The sequence below is a fragment of the Natator depressus genome, chromosome 12 (assembly GCF_965152275.1).
Source record: "Natator depressus isolate rNatDep1 chromosome 12, rNatDep2.hap1, whole genome shotgun sequence".
Classification (NCBI taxonomy): Eukaryota; Metazoa; Chordata; order Testudines; family Cheloniidae; genus Natator; species Natator depressus.
In genome coordinates, this window is record NC_134245.1 from 10,293,779 (window position 1) to 10,308,851 (window position 15,073).

Consider the following 15,073-nt stretch of genomic DNA (forward strand, 5'->3'; position numbering starts at 1 on the left):
AGCCCCACCAGCTCAGACAACCCCCACACACTGATGCCTGGGCTGATAAGTCATCCTCTCCCACAGCTCAGATCCACTCACTCAGACATCTCTGGACTCAGGATACACCCAAACAATCATCCAGGTTCAGAGTCATCCCCTCTTCTACCAGACACCCACCACTCTCAGGCTCAGAACTCTGCCCCATTTCTCCAGAAAAGGGGACAGGATTACAGGTGCCCTTATACTGCCTGGGACTACCTCCACTGAAGCCTGTATATTCCCACCTCTGGCTTTCTGGGCTGCAGGGTAGAAACCCCCCCCCACTGCCCACTAGTTGTACTGCAGCCTCTAAGGACAAAAGCTAGCCCAGCCCCTCTCCCAGCAGTTCCCAGTGGTTGTATGCCCTGCATTACAGCTGGTATAGGGAAAGGTTTAGCCACAGTAACTAATAACCAGCTATAGATCTTGATATTTTTGCAGTACAGGCTCTTCTCTCCCCTTCCCACAGGCTAAGTCTGAGGCATTGCTGGTGTCACACACACTTTAACCTCTCCCCTACTGTAGTCTACATTTCCAGTAAGGTTCCCAACAGGGATACTTGCTCAGACAGCAACACCTTTCTTACTGGAGGGCAAGATCACAGAAGTCTGACTGCACCCACTGCAGATTACATTTCAAATGACATATGGTCTTCACTTCCTGCTCCTAAGGGGAGTTTGAGTCAGACCTTCAGAATCCCAAACTGCCTCCAAAAGAAACATGTCCCAGAGAGGCTCTTTCTGTGCAAGCCCAGATAAGCGATGCAAGACCTGCACCCTTGGACAGTACTTGAAGCATTACTAGTAATTTCACTGAAAGAATGTTTCAACATGCTGTACCTAGATAATTACATAACAAAACATGTCTATGGGGGAAGCTACATACCAACTGCAGGTGGCTACCACATTGTCCTTTGGAAGAGCATATGGGCTCTTATTCTCTCTGGTAGGTGGGAGACAACAGTCAAAGCAAAATAAGGACTGAGACAGTAAAAATTTATAATGAATTAAATACGGTAATTCCTTAATCCATGCTTTTCTATTGTGCAGCTCCCATAAACCAGAGTAATGTGCAACACAAAATTGATTGTTGTAAACATATGAAGCTAATTAGTTAGCCCAGGGAATCCTCCCATGCAGGAGGGGGCAAGAACAAGGCCATTGATATGGCTTAGATGGTCTTCCGTAGCCCCTGCGTGGATTATTTTGAATCTCAGAAAAATGATCATAACAAGGATTTAGAGTATTAAGGTGCAGTAGACAGTTCCACATCGATGTACAAGCTGTGCGCTCCTCAGTTGTGTTTCCGAGTTCTGGGAGTGTTAAACAGAAGAATGCAGTTTATGCCTCTGATCACGGTTGTATGTGTCCTAAATGAAGATTCAGATGAACACCGAGAGGCAAATGACTACTTGCAGAACCCCCATTTTCCAAACTACCTGACAGTTAAGACTTAAGACTGTTTTAAGGTGTCTTGGGGCTGAAAGACACCTTAAAAAATTTTCATTCATATCACATGCCCCCTCACAAAGGGCCTGCAGTTAAAAGCAAGAGGCCTGCTGTTCTAGAGCTAGGAGATTTGATGTAGTTTATGAAGATTTTCACATCAGAGCCAGCTTGGTCATCTTGGCTGTTAACTACAGCCAACAGTTGTAAACTGTGCACAGTTCTCTATGAGACATCTCAAGCCTCGTGATCTGGGATGCTGTATGTGAGACCTCAACGGCCCTGTTTTCCATAGGGAGGTGCTCGGTGCTTCTGAAACATGGGCCTCTACGAGCTGGGCAATGAAGGATTTACGTGGTGCAGGTCTTGCATGGGCTCTCCATGCCTGGGTGAATTTCACAGGTGTCCAAAAGAATGGAATTATCTAAATGTTTGATATCCTTAAGGGAAGCATCCCTTGATCTGTTTTTGATGAAACCCTATAAATGCTCTCCCGATTTCACACAAAAAAGCGAAAGCCCAAAACTGGGTCTTGAGATTCTGGATTCAGATTTTGAAAGGTATTCAGGCGATTCTGTGCTCAGCATTGGCGTGCCTAGTTAATTTAGGAGCCTAAGTCTCATTTTCAAAAGGGAGTTAAGCACTTAGAAGCCTAAATCACTTTTGAAAACATCTGAGCTTTATTCTTCCCATGCCTCAGGTTCCCATACTTGAGGAACAGTTTCTGGCTTGAAGGGTATTATCTCACTGACTGTATACCTTGGGGATGTGCTTACAGAATGGCTAGGCAAGCCTAGAATGCCAAAGTACCAATACATGGCTTCCCAAACTGTCACACCTTGACAGGACAGGAGTTAGCTACCTGTAGCGGGGCAGAAAGAAGAGGGGTCACTAGTGGTTCAGGTTTGGAGACAAATTCTCTGGGGTTTTATTGCCAGGGTGCAGGATTTCATTCCCCCCCCCACCCCACGTACCTCTCCAAGGAATTAACTTTTTTTTTTTTTTTTTTTAAATATAAAGAGAGTGCCATCCGCACAGGGTAGCTCTTGCATTTCTACAGTACCAGCTGGGAGCTAACATGTAGCTTAGCCCAAACAGACTCAACATAGAATCATAGATTATCAGGGTTGGAAGGGACCCCAGAAGGTCATCTAGTCCAACCCCCTGCTCGAAGCAGGACCAAATTCCCAGTTAAATCATCCCAGCCAGGGCTTTGTCAAGCCTGACCTTAAAAACCTCTAAGGAAGGAGATTCTACCACCTCCCTAGGTAACGCATTCCAGTGTTTCACCACCCTCTTAGTGAAAAAGTTTTTCCTAATATCCAATCTAAACCTCCCCCATTGCAACTTGAGACCATTACTCCTCGTTCTGTCATCTGCTACCCTTGAGAACAGTCTAGAGCCATCCTCTTTGGAACCCCCTTTCAGGTAGTTGAAAGCAGCTATCAAATCCCCCCTCATTCTTCTCTTCTGCAGACTAAACAATCCCAGCTCCCTCAGCCTCTCTTCATAAGTCATGTGCTCGAGACCCCTAATCATTTTTGTTGCCCTTCGCTGGACTCTCTCCAATTTATCCACATCCTTCTTGTAGTGTGGGGCCCAAAACTGGACACAGTACTCCAGATGAGGCCTCACCAGTGTCGAATAGAGGGGAACGATCACGTCCCTCGATCTGCTCGCTATGCCCCTACTTATACATCCCAAAATGCCATTGGCCTTCTTGGCAACAAGGGCACACTGTTGACTCATATCCAGCTTCTCGTCCACTGTCACCCCTAGGTCCTTTTCCGCAGAACTGCTGCCTAGCCATTCGGTCCCTAGTCTGTAGCTGTGCATTGGATTCTTCCATCCTAAGTGCAGGACCCTGCACTTATCCTTATTGAACCTCATCAGATTTCTTTTGGCCCAATCCTCCAATTTGTCTAGGTCCTTCTGTATCCTATCCCTCCCCTCCAGCGTATCTACCACTCCTCCCAGTTTAGTATCATCTGCAAATTTGCTGAGAGTGCAATCCACACCATCCTCCAGATCATTTATGAAGATATTGAACAAAACCGGCCCCAGGACCGACCCCTGGGGCACTCCACTTGACACCGGCTGCCAACTAGACATGGAGCCATTGATCACTACCTGTTGAGCCCGACAATCTAGCCAGCTTTCTACCCACCTTATAGTGCATTCATCCAGCCCATACTTCTTTAACTTGCTGACAAGAATACTGTGGGAGACCGTGTCAAAAGCTTTGCTCAAGTCAAGAAACAATACATCCACTGCTTTCCCTTCATCCACAGAACCAGTAATCTCATCATAAAAGGCGATTAGATTAGTCAGGCATGACCTTCCCTTGGTGAATCCATGCTGACTGTTCCTGATCACTTTCCTCTCATGTAAGTGCTTCAGGATTGATTCTTTGAGGACCTGCTCCATGATTTTTCCAGGGACTGAGGTGAGGCTGACTGGCCTGTAGTTCCCAGGATCCTCCTTCTTCCCTTTTTTAAAGATTGGCACTACATTAGCCTTTTTCCAGTCATCCGGGACTTCCCCCGTTCGCCACGAGTTTTCAAAGATAATGGCCAAGGGCTCTGCAATCACAGCCGCCAATTCCTTCAGCACTCTCGGATGCAACTCGTCCGGCCCCATGGACTTGTGCACGTCCAGCTTTTCTAAATAGTCCCTAACCACCTCTATCTCCACAGAGTGCTGGCCATCTCTTCCCCATTCTGTGATGCCCAGCACAGCAGTCTGGGAGCTGACCTTGTTAGTGAAAACAGAGGCAAAAAAAGCATTGAGTACATTAGCTTTTTCCACATCCTCTGTCACTAGGTTGCCTCCCTCATTCAGTAAGGGGCCCACACTTTCCTTGGCTTTCTTCTTGTTGCCAACATACCTGAAGAAACCCTTCTTGTTACTCTTGACATCTCTTGCTAGCTGCAGCTCCAGGTGCTATTTGGCCCTCCTGATATCTTTCCTACATGCCCGAGCAATATTTTTATACTCTTCCCTGGTCATATGTCCAACCTTCCACTTCTTGTAAGCTTCTTTTTTATGTTTAAGATCCGCTAGGATTTCACCATTAAGCCAAGCTGGTCGCCTGCCATATTTACTATTCTTTCGACTCATCGGGATGGTTTGTCCCTGTAACCTCAACAGGGCTTCCTTGAAATACAGCCAGCTCTCCTGGACTCCCTTCCCCTTCATGTTAGTCCCCCAGGGGATCCTGGCCATCTGTTCCCTGAGGGAGTCGAAGTCTGCTTTCCTGAAGTCCAGGGTCCGTATCCTGCTGCTTACCTTTCTTCCCTGCGTCAGGATCCTGAACTCAACCAACTCATGGTCACTGCCTCCCAGATTCCCATCCACTTTTGCTTCCCCCACTAATTCTACCCGGTTTGTGAGCAGCAGGTCAAGAAAAGCGCCCCCCCCTAGTTGGCTCCCCTAGCACTTGCGCCAGGAAATTGTCCCCTACGCTTTCCAAAAACTTCCTGGATTGTCTATGCACCGCTGTATTGCTCTCCCAGCAGATATCAGGAAAATTAAAGTCACCCATGAGAATCAGGGCATGCGATCTAGTAGCTTCTGTGAGTTGCCGGAAGAAAGCCTCATCCACCTCATCCCCCTGGTCCGGTGGTCTATAGCAGACTCCCACCACTACATCACTCTTGTTGCACACATCTTAGTAGGCTGCACAACAGGGTGTCCTGGTCAGTAACAGATCCTGTAGAGAGGTTAGGCCTAAACTGGCGCTGTCCCACCTTGTAAGATCCCAGCTGGTAACGGGGAAATGTAAGCGCTATCTTGTGGGGATTGGACTTTTTTCCCCCCCATATTAGACTTAATTGCTTGGAAAACTGCACAAAGAAAATTAAGTAGGTAACACCTCTATCTGGGAATGAACTCCTGAAGCTCCAGGCCATTGGCTTGGAAGTGTCACATAGGGACACCATGAGGACTAGGTGTCGACAGGGAGTGCTTCAAGGTCCCCTTCAGAACATGCCAAGACCTGTACACCCTATCAAGCATCTTTACAATGTGTTTTTTTTTTTTTTTAAAACAACCAAACACACACTAGCTGCCTTCAAACCATGCAGAATCCTTAAGCTTTGACTCACTTAGTAGCCATATGCAGTGGTGAGCTGCCTCTGGCTCTTAGGGGTGGGGTGGGCACCCACTACAGTGGCCCACAAGACCCTCCTTCCTGGTTCTGTGGGCACTCAGGGGACAGGGGTGGATGGGGCAGGAGTGGGCCACAACCCCCTCATGGGGTGAGGAGGGAACTGGTTGTTAAGATTTTGGCAGCTCATCAATAGCCGTATGGGGTCCATTTACAACCCCCCCCCCCTTGATACCAATGAGATTTCAGGGTATAGATGAACTAGTAGGACACTCGCCATGCTGCTCCAGCTGGAGTCTCCCCTCCCTCTTTCAGAAGGGCTTGTGATCTGTGCTTGGAGGTTCCACGCAGGGCCGGCTCCAGGTACCAGCAAAGCAAGCACATGCATGGGGCAGCACATGTCCACAGGTGGCCTTCCAGCCCCTTCCCCCCCCCCTCGGGGCAGTTGTGCTCTCGGAGCTGTGCCACTTAGATGGGGTGAGGGTGCTGTGCCCCAGACCACAGCGGGAAGGGGAAGCCCCAGCCCCAGGATACTGAGCTGCCAGGGCCCAGCCGCTACCTGGGGAGGAGAGAGCAAGTCCTGCTGGGGAGCCGGGGCTACGCTGCCTTGTGCCACCCCTTATCTTGGGGCTTCTCTGTGCAGAGGTGGGCAAACTACAGCCTGTGGGCCACATCCTGAGCTCCCAGCCGGGGAGGCTAGCCCCCAGCCTCTCCCCTGCTGTAAGCCCTCCCCTGTGGCCTCAGCATGCCGCACCACCAGCACTCCGGCCTGCCGCTCTTGCTGGGCAGCGCGGTGGGCTCTGGCATGGTAAGGGGGCGGGGGGGGGAAGAATAGGTGTGGGAGTCCCAGGGGGCCTGTTGGGGGCAGGGGTGTGGATGGGGTTGGGGCAGTCAGGGGACAGGGAGAAGTGGGGGGTTGGATGGGTCAGGAATTCTGAGGGGGGCAGTCAGGGGGCAGATAGGGGATGGGGGCCAGGCTGTTTGGGGAGGCACAGCCTTCCCTACCTGGCCCCTCTATATAGTTTTGGAACCCTGATGTGGCCCTTGGGCCAAAAAGTTTGCCCACCCCTGCAGTAAATATTACCATCCTGAGTGATTAAATTTGGGAACACCCTAAAATATGCAGTTTGATAAGATGCAGTCACATGAGACTCATATTGGACCTCATCCACAATAAATAATATTGTTTTCAAAAAAAAGTCATAATCTATTGCCACCCAGACTTCCTGTGACCTTGGGTGAGTCATTCAGTCTGTTCAACAATGGGTCTGTTCTACCTACCCTCCAGGGGTGTGGTGAGCACAGATTAGAATCTGAGCACTCAATTGTTATGGTGATGGAGGGGCCAGATAAATACATAAAAGAGATGGTTTTTTTTAAAATGACATTTTTACATGCAAGTTCTCAAGAGTTGCCCTACAGGGATAAAATAGCATATTGGCCAGAAAGCTGGCTAATGTAGTTCAATTTCTCTAGCTAGAACAGGCCACTACAAGTGTTGTGCTGCGATTCCAGGACTGGTGCAGGGAGCTGTATTCACCTACTGCATTGAAAAGGCTTACGTTACAACTAAAGTTGAGGATACCGAAACTAGAGCTAAGAGCTAAAGACGGTTGTGACAGCTGGGCCTACAAAATGTACCCCCTACTGTAAGCTCAAATGTAAAAAGGGAGAAAGTTCATAAGAGGTTACAATAACCTATAATTTTTAGCTACTTGGAAATTAACTGTGAAAAACCAATTATAAACAAGTGTAAGACAAGCAGACAAAGAAGCTGGATTAGTCCAAACAAAAATGACTTGTTGATATAATTCAAGGACTGTTGAAATCATGCTTGGTAAAAAACAGAAGCTGTGGAACCAGATGCTAACAAACCAAAACTGGAGCGACAAATATTAGACTTAATTGGTGGACAAAATGAAAGGGATTAACTAGATCACCCACTTTTCAGGGGTCTTGGGGGGGGGGGGGAGAACCCACACTTCAGTTCTCTTCCTTCTGTCCCACCCTGCATCCCAGTTCATTTTTCATCTCATTTTCTTCCCCCCAGCTCATCCCTCAATCTGCCAGCACTGCAATTCATCTAAAGAACTTTCTTCCTAAGAGGAAGGCCAGCTGGCTCACTCTCCTGGTTTTTCCATCAGATCCTGAAGTAAATCATCCTGCATTCATCCACACCTGCTTGGTCTATGGAGAAAGGGTCCAACCAGAGGACGGTCCTGACCAGAACACAATTAACCTGGCTCCAAGCAGCAGGTGTCATGGTCAAATTGCATCCACTTGGAACTAGTCTGCAGTCCAGGTGTTCCCAAAACATCAACAAAAGCCATATTTTTACCATCTTTTCTATCCCGTCTCCTCCACCTTGTGTCTAGCTGTTTGTTAAGAACAGAATAAGTGAATGTCTTTCATGACAGAGTAAAATTAAGCTTCTCTTTCATCAAAGAAAGGCTGCTCTGAAAATGAGACTGATATTTTGACTCAAAAAAACCTTTGATAAGGTCTGACCAAGTTTGTTTTTAAAATCAGTTTCAAGATAAATACTATTTCCTGATCTTGTATTCAATCAAGAACTATTTAACAGGGACCAAGTGGTTCCTCTCTGCAAAGAGCAGGAGCAGCAGCAGCCAAGTGATTGCCACTAATAACCTCACTTCTATAGCCCTGCCATTGCACCTCAGGTCTGACCTGGAGGAAGCAACTCAGGACACAAGCTGCTAACTCCATGCCCAGTCAGTTCTTGGTCCTGGGTACCTACTGGTGCACCTGTGTTGGTGACTTTTAAATGTGAACGTGTTAGAAACCAGTCTCCGGCAGCTTTTGGAGAAATGGCTTTCAGCTGCCATAGGTCTGGGCTGGATTAGTATTGGTGAACGGTTGAGTAGTGTATTATCCTCATAAGAGCCCTAACAGTTCCCTCTGGAACAACAATTTAAGGAGAGTTGGGAAAACTTGATTTGCACAAACAATCTGACACACACTTCTCCCCCCAGAAGAAAGTTCTGATCCTTTGGCTTCCTCCACCCATTATCCAGCAGATTGACAGGAGGTCCTGTTCTTAGACCGGCTGTTTGTTAAAGCCAATACAGGCCATAATTAATGCAAACATAAAACTCATCTCCCAGATAAGCCTGTGCCTGCTTACTCCCACTTTAATGCTTAATGAGCTAGCTTGGCTCGCAGTCCAGTTTCCTATAAGGCAAAACAGCAAAGGTCTTTTATAGTCAGTAGAATTCCTGGGGAGGGGGTTAAAAGCTCTCATAAAAAGGGAAAGCACAGAGTGGGGATTATAGCGAGTGATCCAGATAGCCAGGTTCTCATCACAGCCCAGCTATCTGTGTGCGTGGATTATTTAATGGGAACTAGTAGTATTCATTCAAGAGCCAGGGATTGTGGTAAGCAAAGTTTGAAGGCTAGAAGCCCAAGTCCCCTAGGCTACAGCTGAGAGAGGGATAAGTGATCAGAACATCCTGGGGAACGGAGCCTTTTCAGTTCTCCTCCATACATCTATTTAGACAACCCTCGAATTTGTAGAATTAAGACCTGGTGTGAGGTTAACATACCAAACAAACCACATTCCCTTGAGAGCCAGTAAATAGAGAACATGCAGTCTAGCTTGCACACAGAAGGGATAGCTGCACTCCAGGAGGGGAAAACAATGTAGGGCAAACAGTCCATTCATGGATTTAAATTTGGGCATTATGTTAACTTCAGCCATGTGAAAGCTCAACAAATAGCCTGACATGAACACAATTAGCATGAAGCACAGAAGTTTTGAAAGGCAATTAAAAAAAAGTTAGAAGCCTCTTCATTTAGGGCCTCAGAACATCCATTATTTGGTAGAAGTGAGAATAAAGGATTGACTTCAGTTTTACAATCCACATTTTGCTGGGACACTCCCTGTTCACTGAGTCAGTCTTTGGAAGCTGCAATGTGCTTGTGAAATAGGAGGACCACTAACACTATGAACAATAAAAACCCACATACACCAATACACTTTATCTGCCTTCCTTGGAAAAATAATGTTCTCCATAAGGAAATATCCCCTTCCCTTTGTCTTCTCTCCCATCCTTACCAACATCCAATTGTGTTCTTAATTGTTACCAAACTTCAATCTCAAGACAACTTCATATCATTTGAAAATAAGATGTATAATGTAGTTTTGCAAAGGCACTTCATCTCCCACTCCTAGGTAGGGGGAAACTACTTCCTAAAAACACTGAGAAATAGTTTTACATATGAAAAATGTTTTGGCATTAATTCTTTGACCTAGGGTGGTATTATTCATATACTGTAGCACATGGGAGCCCTAGTTGGAGACCAGGACTCTATTGTGCTAGGTGCTGCACAAACAAAACAAAAAGATGATCTGGATAGTGATTTCAGTGGCTTCTCACCTTGTTTAACTGTATCCAATGGAAAGGAGCAAGCTGCAGCATAAGGTCAGTTTGTCTATGAATTTAGGGCCAATCTTGCATCGCTTAATCAAACCAGTAATCCCCTTAATGTCTGGGTATTTCCATAGTCCTTCTCCCCATGGTGTTTCATGCTCACATGAAAGGCTGCAGGATTAGGGCTTTAATTTCTTGACAACCCACATGCCTTTGCCAACAAAAGGTTGTGCTAAAGAGGCAAAGACAATCTAACAGGAAAAGGAGCCTGGGAACAAGTAGGCTCTAAATTATTTTAATCTGCATGTCTGATGAGCCAAATGTGTTCTGGATGTGACATGGTCAGAGACTTAGACCACTTTGCCAAGAGATGAGATTTGGATTTTTCATTGGATACATTCTCAAATTTGTAAGAAACATGGGTGTCAAAATTATGCACTCTATTTATGGAGTGTTTCTATTTATAGGGGCACAGGCTTATTTAACCTCCTTGGGGCAGAAACCTTAATTTATAAAATGCCATGCATGTGTAACTCTGCCCAGGTGGTACAGCAATAGTTAGCCATATCTCAGCCCACCCTCCATGAAATCACAACCAAGGGGGAAAAAAGCCACTCAGTCGTGGCTAGGTGACATTTCAGGAACATCTAAGGCAGCCTCTACAGTACAGAGATTATACCAGCATAGCTAGCCCAGCATAACCCCCTTAGCGTAGACACAGCCTATGCTGAAAGAAGGGGGGGGGGTTTCCATTGTTGTAGGAACACCACAACCTCAAAAGTAGTAAAGCTTGGTCTACACTTAAAAGTTAGATTGACATAGTTACATTGGTCGGGGCAAGAAGAGGAAAAAAAAAAAGAAAGAAAAAGAGGGAAACGTGCTTCTAGCAATGTAGACATCTTTGACTGGGGAGGTATTGTTCCCACACACACAGACAGGAAACCCCTCTCCATCAGTGTAGGCTGCACCTACACTCCAGAATTATGCGGCATAGCTATGCAAGGATGGTCTCTATAGTGTACACATACCCTTAGCTACATCAACAGAAGCACTCTTCCATCAGCATAGCTGAATCAGCTATGTCAGGGTGTGAAAACACACTCCCTGGCCTATGTTGACCCAACTTTTAGGTATACACAAAACCTTGGAATGCTGAAGAGATGCTGCTTTGTGGAAAGCAGCATGTAGGTGACCAGGATCATACATAAAAGAACGAGTAATAGATGAGTTCATGCCAAAACTCAGAGAGACACCAGGTTCAATTGGCAGACCTCTGTTCTATACCTCACTTGCAAAAAAGTACCCCCTTGAGTCAATGCCACTCAAGACGACAGGAGTGTAAACTTGTCCTTCCACATCTCCCACCATAAAGTATTTTGAAGCCTGGCAAATACCATCATGTAGCAAGATCCATTAGCAGTATGTTGAAGCGGAAGGGAAGGAAATAGGGACAGAACTCAGTAAGTGGCTCTTACCTTAAAGTGCTCAGTCCCCTCAGTGTAACTTGCCCTCCATGTGGCAGGACAGGGGAGCATACATTGAAGTGTATGGAGTTGGCATGAAGGGGCATAGCATACTTGCTATACTAACTCGATGTATGGTTTCTCTTGGAATTAAGATTTAACAGATCTATAACAGACAAGTCTGAGGAGGCAAAGTCACTCCTACCTGCACTATGGCAATAAGAGAATTGTACTTTTTCCCCTTAAGCCAGTTTTCATTGATGTCTCTCTTGAGAGAGATACTCCCCCTCCCTCCCCCATAAAATGCCCTATGGCCTAGGGAAAGGTGCATGGGGCTGAGATCCAGGATAGGAGTGCAAGTCTCTTCACATCTCTGGGCATGTCAGAGCCCTTGTTCAAGAGCAAAGCCACATGTCCTCCACCCTTAGAAAGCAGACAGACAAGTCGTCATCCCATTTCACAAATAAGCTGACTGAGAAGCTGCATAAGGTCACTTCTGGCACACCTGGGAACAGAATCCAAATCTCCAACATGGCAGACTAAAAAGGCTCTTCCCCTGCCTAATATATGTAGTTGGTTATCCTGTCTAACTGCTAAACCAAACTTCCCTCCAGAGCCAGGAAGAGAACCCAGCAATCCTGGTCCCCAACATTCTCCTGCTACCTAGAAGATAGCTGTGTAACCCACTGGGAGATTTGTCCCCCATGCTGTTCACCTAGGTAAGGAGCTGCTCCTTCACACCCAACAGACTTCTACCTCATGAGCTGAAGGTCCAGGGTTCTGTCCCTGCTCACAGGACTGAGGCATTGTCCCTATAGCTGCACATAAAAGATACATTTCCTCTGGTGTTCCTTATACAAGAGGTTTGATTTAAATCACACACCAAACCTTTGTAATATGTTTTATGGGTGGGGGTGGGGGAATTGTCAGCTTATAGAGGATACACAGCAAAATTCCAGGTGTTGCAGATTTTGGTCATTTGTCACAGACCATACATTTTAAGCTACACTGATAAGACCGCTAGCTGGATGCTAGTCTTAAGGCTTACCTGTGTCAGGAAATGGAAAACAGAGAGACCAGTGCTTCCAGGGGGCTCTACAACATCCATGTGGTTTAGGGAAAGACCTATGGAAGGAAGAAAGAAGATTGTAACCCCTTGGGGTTTAGCGAGCATGGCCCCTTTAAATCTTTTTCCTAGTGGGGAGGGGGAGGGGGAGCAGGGAGAGAAAGGAGGGGAAGTTGCAGGGTGTGGCTCTGCAGGCGGGAGGCCCTGAACCAAACCTGACAGAGAGAGAACCCACCTGAAGCCTGGGAAGGACAGGGTGGCCGATCAGGGACACCCCAGGCCAGGAGGAGCACTGTGCCAGGGAGGAATCGCTGAGGAGGACAGGCCGGAGCTGGATGCAGTATCCCTGCTGCCCAGGGCTGTGAGTACTGGGGCTTGTGACTCTGCACTGGGAATAAGGAGGGAGGCAGCTAGCTAGTTAAGTGGGGAGGTGGCTGCTCTGTGTGGCTTTGCAGAGAGCGGCAGAAGAGGGCACTGGAGGGGTTTGTTGGGGGAAGTTCACTGGCACTGAAGACAACCAGGGGCATCCAAGACTCACCACTGAACTGGAACTTTGCTCTGTGTGCAGCCCCATTGCTCAGTGTCTGCCCTTTCAGGCTGTGCTACCACTGGGCCTGTGGGGCCTTGGCTTGGATGCAACCCTGTTCTACTGCTCCCCCTATACCTCCCCTTGATATTTTTCTCCTCTCATCCCTCTGTAAATAAATATCGCCCTTCGTTATACCCATTGTACTTTTTCTGTGGGTGTGTTGGTTCACTCTGGGGGATTTGGAACAGGTGCCCCTGGGGTGGAGGGAATTTTTCCTGCTGCATTCCTGTGCACACCATCTCTTGGCCAGAGCTGCCTGCAGAGCAGACTCCATCTTGGCCACGAGGGTGCTAAAGTTACACTAGAAAGGGGCAAAACTAATAGTTTTCCAGGTTGAGTCACAACTGTTTGCTTTAGATGCATTTTATGTGCACAATTTAAGGCATCTGAATTTAGCAAAACAGACACTAAAAGCCAGTGTTTTGTGACCACTTCACTTCCCTACTCATCCCCAGCCCCCTGCACAGTGGCTCCCCAGGAAAAGGGGGTGAGCAGTGGGGAGTGGGCAAGGATACGGCATGCTTACGGAAGGGACCAGAGTGTGCGCAAGAGGCCTATGGTTCAGAGAGCTCTGCCGGGGCAGCCAGTACCAAAGGGGGAGCCCAGTGCTTGTGCACCAAAGATGCTACTTGAGATCAGAGCAGGGTTTGATGACACTTAATACACTAGCGTGGAATCTCCACTAGTGCTGTCACCAGGGAAGCTATGACAGTGGTCAGTGTTTCAGAAAATTGCTAGCATAGGCCAGACCAGAATCTTCCCAGGTTGACAAAAGCTAAATTTCTGAGATAACAGCAGACAAACACCTACCATGCCCCTTGGACCTCTGCTGCATCAAAACAGCAAAAAAAGCCTAGTGCCCCCTTTTGTAGGTTACCTTGACAATCACGTGTTCAGGGGGAAGGGTGGGGGCACTTAACTTTGAATAAATCTAACTTCATTAGAAGACAACTGGCCATAGAAAGATTTCCCCACCTACTCTCTGTTAAGGGCTTCCTGGAAGCCCATCTTGCACTGCACCATTATAAAACCCATCAGGATGAGTAATGGTTTGTGTTTCCCCCTGCTAAAATGGGCAGGCTGGATCTAGAAGCTTTGTCAGTGAAGGCCGTTTCATTCACACTCGAGTGGAAGTCAGGTGCAGTCCTTGGTGGACAATCCCCACCGGGCAGATGGCAAGAGTGCTAAACAAACCATAAATTTCTATCCCAGTAAGTACACTGCATGTCTGAGCCCAGAGCTGCCTCACAGCTCCCTTTAAGGGCCGAGGAACACCTCCCACCCATAGGCCTTTTCCTCCAGCTTTCAATTCCCATCCCTGCCCCTTTCAATCTCATCCAAAAATACAGCAGCTACTATCATGTTCCCTGCCTGCTGCCCAGAGATATCAGCTCCTGCACTGACTTTCCCCCTCTTTTCCTAGCATTTAAGCTTCTCCTCATTTTGAGCTCTCCACCCTCCCCAGTCCCACCTGTACTGTACTGCTCTGGTTCTCTACATTGCTGCCAGGGAAGCCTTTCCTCAATTCTAAGAGCAGCCATTGACCAAGGCAGCCTGGCTCCATTGGAGTGAAACCACCAGAGAACTGGGACAGTGGGGCTGTACATGGGACTATTCTTTAGCAGGGGCCAATGCTTAATCCCTGGTGCAGATTGATAAGGGGAAAAAGGGGACTAATTTCTGCTGTCAAACTAAGCCAGATCTGAATATAAAAGGACTATGGAGTCACTACATAGTGACACCATATTGGAAATGTCTCCATTGTTCCAATACAAGATCTCCAAAGCTTTCATTAGAGAAAGCATCTTAGTGCCACCTAGGCACACTTGCAATGGGCACTTTCTTACTACATATCTTTGACTGTTTTTAGCATGACTCTATAGCATTTAAATGTGTGTATTAACAGGCCATTTTAATTAAGCCTTATTCAGTCACCTGGAGAGATGAACCAGCCAGAAGAAATTGTAACTGAATATTAATTCTCTTGAAA

The 15,073-nt window shown here is 47.1% G+C and overlaps 1 protein-coding gene across 1 annotated transcript in view; it reads right to left on the bottom strand.

Moving 5' to 3' along the window:
• The window catches only part of NECAB2 (N-terminal EF-hand calcium binding protein 2), a 371,797-nt gene that overhangs the window by 353,074 nt on the left and 3,650 nt on the right, over nucleotides 1-15,073 (bottom strand). The window contains exon 2 of the mRNA XM_074968571.1: nucleotides 12,477-12,553. Within this exon, the coding sequence (XP_074824672.1) occupies nucleotides 12,477-12,536 (60 nt within the window). The 5' untranslated portion in view covers nucleotides 12,537-12,553. The remainder of the gene's footprint in view (nucleotides 1-12,476; nucleotides 12,554-15,073) is intronic.